The sequence below is a fragment of the Rhopilema esculentum genome, chromosome 13 (genome assembly GCF_057945365.1).
Source record: "Rhopilema esculentum isolate cy_ngs chromosome 13, ASM5794536v1, whole genome shotgun sequence".
In the NCBI taxonomy this organism is placed as follows: Eukaryota; Metazoa; Cnidaria; class Scyphozoa; order Rhizostomeae; family Rhizostomatidae; genus Rhopilema; species Rhopilema esculentum.
In genome coordinates, this window is record NC_142827.1 from 4,005,230 (window position 1) to 4,009,769 (window position 4,540).

General features: G+C 33.1%; 1 protein-coding gene across 1 annotated transcript; it reads right to left on the reverse strand.

Moving 5' to 3' along the window:
- Positions 1-120: 120 nt before the first annotated feature.
- Positions 121-3,780, reverse strand: LOC135692168 (N-alpha-acetyltransferase 60). Its single transcript, XM_065210228.2, has 5 exons — positions 3,502-3,780; positions 3,211-3,340; positions 2,618-2,714; positions 1,999-2,233; positions 121-1,251 (listed from the first exon to the last, which is right to left on the reverse strand). Exons 1-5 carry the CDS (start codon positions 3,618-3,620, stop codon positions 1,116-1,118), a joined length of 717 nt encoding a protein of 238 aa, XP_065066300.1. The 5' UTR covers positions 3,621-3,780; the 3' UTR covers positions 121-1,115.
- Between the last annotated feature and the right edge of the window lie 760 nt (positions 3,781-4,540).

Here is a 4,540-nt window from a genome sequence, read left to right on the forward strand (position 1 = left end):
TCTGTGAAAATATAATCATGATTAGTATCCATTTCCAAAGATTTGCTTATGCCACAAATCTATTCTCTGCTTCAGAAGTGAAAAATGGGAAGTAATACAGCACAAATATTCAACTTCAGAACATTTTATTCACAAAACATTCATTTAAAAAAATCATCAAACAAATAAATACTAGCAATTTAACAACTAACAAAAAACAATGAGTGAGGTGAAAATTTTACAGCTTTTGAAGAATTAGTTGCTTTATAAAGAATTAAAGCTTTCATTTTTAGAGTTAGTAGATAGATAACAGTTAGTTATAGGATCAGGTATTGTATAGTATGGATCAAGTATGCTGATATAGCCTAAGAAATGATCATTTAAACTTAGAAAACTTCAGAAAAGAGATTGGATTTGGAAACAGTGACCAGTCTCAGAACAAAATTTTGCTTCATGAGCAAATTTTAAAGGCCCTATAGGGTTGGGGCTTGTCATAGCAGGGGCTGGCACAAATGACATGAAAATAGTGTTAGGGAGAAAATGCCTGACTTTGTAGCACCACAGACCTCCATTGTTTTGATATTGTAAAGCCTACCTACTTTTGCATTATAAAAGTATTTCAAATAAGTTTTTGGTACTACAAAATTTGAATATGGCATGAAATAGTGGAAATATTTGATACTGAAGCACATATGACACTTTTCAGAGTATAAACATAAAATATTTTCAGGCAACTTTGCTACAGAAGATGCAACCAGATAGAGGCATAGAAGAATGGCATAAATGTGGAATATCCCCAAATATTCTGTTATAAAAACACAACAATTGCTATAAGGATCAAATTTACATACGCTTGGTCAAGGACCCGGTATATAAAATGACTGGTGATTGTATCGAATTCTAATGATCATGCCAAAGCAGATGAACATATGTAGGGGAAGTCTTTATACCATGACCCAATACCTTAAACTGTTTCTATGAGTTGTTTCTTTGAAAGTTGTGTAGAAACTAAAGAATCATTATAACTGAATTGGAAATCTTTAATACATTAACTCATTGTAAAGCAGACATGATTTGTGGTTTTATAAAATTAAAACAAAGACAAGTTGCAATATAATATTGTTTCATGTACTTTTTCAAAGGTTCCATACTCTATTTGAATAACACTGCATATACATATATAACATTAAGAATAGTTTCAAAACAAACCTAAATGGAGCAAACAGTCTTCTTTTATCACAAAAGCAGCGGGAGAAATTCTTGGCAAAATCTCTGGTAGATTTGTTAAGAAATAATTTGTTTATTATAAGTTGGCACATATATAACAAGCCAAGGTTATAACATATTTAATTTGATGTTATTTTTTGTGGCTTCTTAGATGTTACAGCTATTGAAAGTTTTTATAAACATCAAGCCTTTGCAGATACATTGCATCTCATGGTGCAATTTAGTATAATCGATTACCCCCAGCCTACAAAAATAATACAGCAGAATTGCATCTTGTAAAACTGAAATTAGGGGCAGTTGATAGCTTTTTGCTCATCCACCCACAAACATGTTTATGTCCAATAGTCCCTATTTTGTGGTTTGTGCTTGTTGTGTTATGCATGCTGCATTCCAAAGGTTTTTAAAGAAGGTGATATGCGTTACCTTGCTCTAGCCTTTTTCATTTTAGACACAAATTTATTTTGCTCTAGCCTTTTTCAGTTTGAATATTTACCAACAATGATAAACAGGAGTAACCCTTGAAAGTAGTGAATCATGAAAAGGCAGTGTTGACTTTGCAGTTCATTAGCTACACAGATTATCCATAGTAGCAGGATACATGTTCAATCCCATAGAAGGCATCAAAGCTTTTTTCTGTCCATACAAAGTTTTTACATATGGATCATATATTTCACTTTGTGCTTAATAATGAATTTGCAAGGAAACCATATTGCAAAAGAAATTTTATTATATGAGGGCTGTTTTGCAACAACTAATCAATTATATCAAGGAAAATATGGGCTGAAAGGATACAGAACGGTCCATGGTGGTTCACCTCCATTCAGGTACATTGCATAACAATATCCATCCATTTTTCTATCATTTATATTGTAATAATTCCAAAGAACTCTGTGGAATTTAAAGTTTTGCTTTTCATAGAAGCTTATTGCTGCTGTGTTTGTAGGAAGAACATGTAAGTATACTGCTTTACAATACTGATTTTCCTCCGTTCTCAATTGTGACACAAAGTTGTCCAGTAGCAATGAAGCTGGAAAAGTAGAAAAAACATAATCTAAATGAAAGATTGTAAGGATAATTTCTCATTTAAAACTGAGTTTCAAGTCCATTGAGTGATATAACCTTGTTTTATCTTATTGCAAAAATTTTGTGATAAATCTTAATTAATGCAATATCTGAAATTTCTGGCACAGTGAATATTCAGAGTTTTTTGTAATACAAGATTTGGACTAGAAATAATTCTTGTATTTTGTTGGCTTCCTGTATAAAATGAAATCCATTGCTTACTGCATGTGTTGCAAATTTGAAGATCTTTATATTACACCTTTTTGAGAAAGATTTGAAATAGAAGAAACCATTAAATTATTTAAGATGATCAATTTGTCTACTTTAAGTTGATTGAAGAAAATAATACCTATTCCAATTCTTCTGTACTGCTTTTTTACTCCCAGGATCAAGATATAAGCCACTTTGACATTTGAAGGGTACCAGTAGCCAAGTATAGTGGAATCCTTTAACATATGTTGATCATTATTTAGCAAAGACATGGAAATACCAGGAGTTGTAAATTTCATGTGTTGTTCTTATGCAGATTTAAGTGAAATGGCTCAATATATTTGGCATACTACCAAGATATGTATGGATGCACAAGTGGACAAGGTATATTCACAATTAATTGGCATTTGAAATCCTACATGTCTGCAAAAAAGCCAATGCATGCTGTTCACAAAGTGTAGGTAAACTGGTATTGCCAAAGCTAAAAAAGGTAGTGAACTCGTTTTTTGTGGAATTTTTTAGCTAATGCAGATTCTTAAAAACTAATTTTTTGTATTCTTGTCAAGTTTTGGTTTTTAAGAAAAAGTAGCAGAAATTTATTGCTGTTATTTTCTAGTTTGTATGCTATGCTTCAAATTTTATAACTAGTGAGTCAGTCAAATTGTATAATTTACTTCAACAAAAGTTAATAAAAGTGGAAAATATGGTTGAAGAAAAATTGTCTCAATCTACCTCTTTGTTGCATTTTTTTCTTTCCTTGACTTCAGCAACAATAACACCAATTATCTCGTTGTTTAAAGTCACAGCAAGAGAAAAGAACTTTTGGCCTGATGTCACCTCTTTGTACCAGCCATTCGGATACCTACATAACAAGAGATTGTTGAGTAAAAACACAACGGATATTGTGAGTTTGAATGTTTTTATCACTTTTCGCGTGTGACACTATCTGATTCCATTTGTCTAAACTTTAATTGTACACTTTAATCATATACATACTTGAATGACAAAATGACAAATACTTACTCAATCGGGAACCAGTCGCGACAGAGCACTTTAAATTCATCAATATCATTAGGCCCTAAAAATCGTAACTGCACCTTGTCCAGTGAATATGCACATGGAGGGTCGATTTCAATAGACATTCGGTAAAGAGAGTTGCTTGAGACAAATAAATATGGAAAACGACATTCCAGTACGATCAATACAGCTATAAGCTATTTATCCTCCTTTGAGCACAAGCTCGTAAGAATTCAGAAACAAAATTCACGTCGCCATTTTCTTTTGATTTTGAAAACGAGGCTGAATTTTTCCTTCTAAATTTTTGTTTCAATTTTTGGGTTTACTTTCTTATATGGGATAAAATTCCGTATAATTTGCTTTACTTGCCTACCGATGGTGGCTATGATTGACCAGAAACAAGGTATCATCAGTAATGACGGTAAATGCTACAGCAAAAATAACACGCTAACGGTCTAGGGGGTCTATATACCCACCGTAAATCCCTGAACCAGACCCCCTTGTAAAAGCCCCCAACTTGATTATATATGGATATCATTTTTGAATTTTTACAAAAAAGGAAAAATGCCAAAAACGACCATTTCATGATATTTGGTATCCGTTTTAGGTGAATGCCTCTTACAAGATATTCATGCAGCAATTAGCATCAATAGAAAATTACAAATAATCTAGTTAGATATATAGTAGGCCGGTTGCGGATGCGAAAATCGGACAAGCGGAGAAAAATGGTTGTTTTGGGGGCTGATCGTTAAAATCTCAAGATCCAGTCAATTAGCAAAATATGGGGATGGATATGGTTTATTATCTATGTTTATTGCTAAAAGGGCCATATATACAGACAAATTTTCTGTTGCAGGTTAACGGAGAGCTGAAGCTCCCTGCATGCTCCCAGCCCAGGGGTCCACATCCGATGGCCACGCATATCAACACGCAAGGCTGACATACCCTATAGATGAATTTGTAAAGAAAATATAAACCAAAATGGGGCGAGCAGAGTATGTTAACTAAAGTGTTGACAACGACAGATGTGAACAAAATAGTGAAA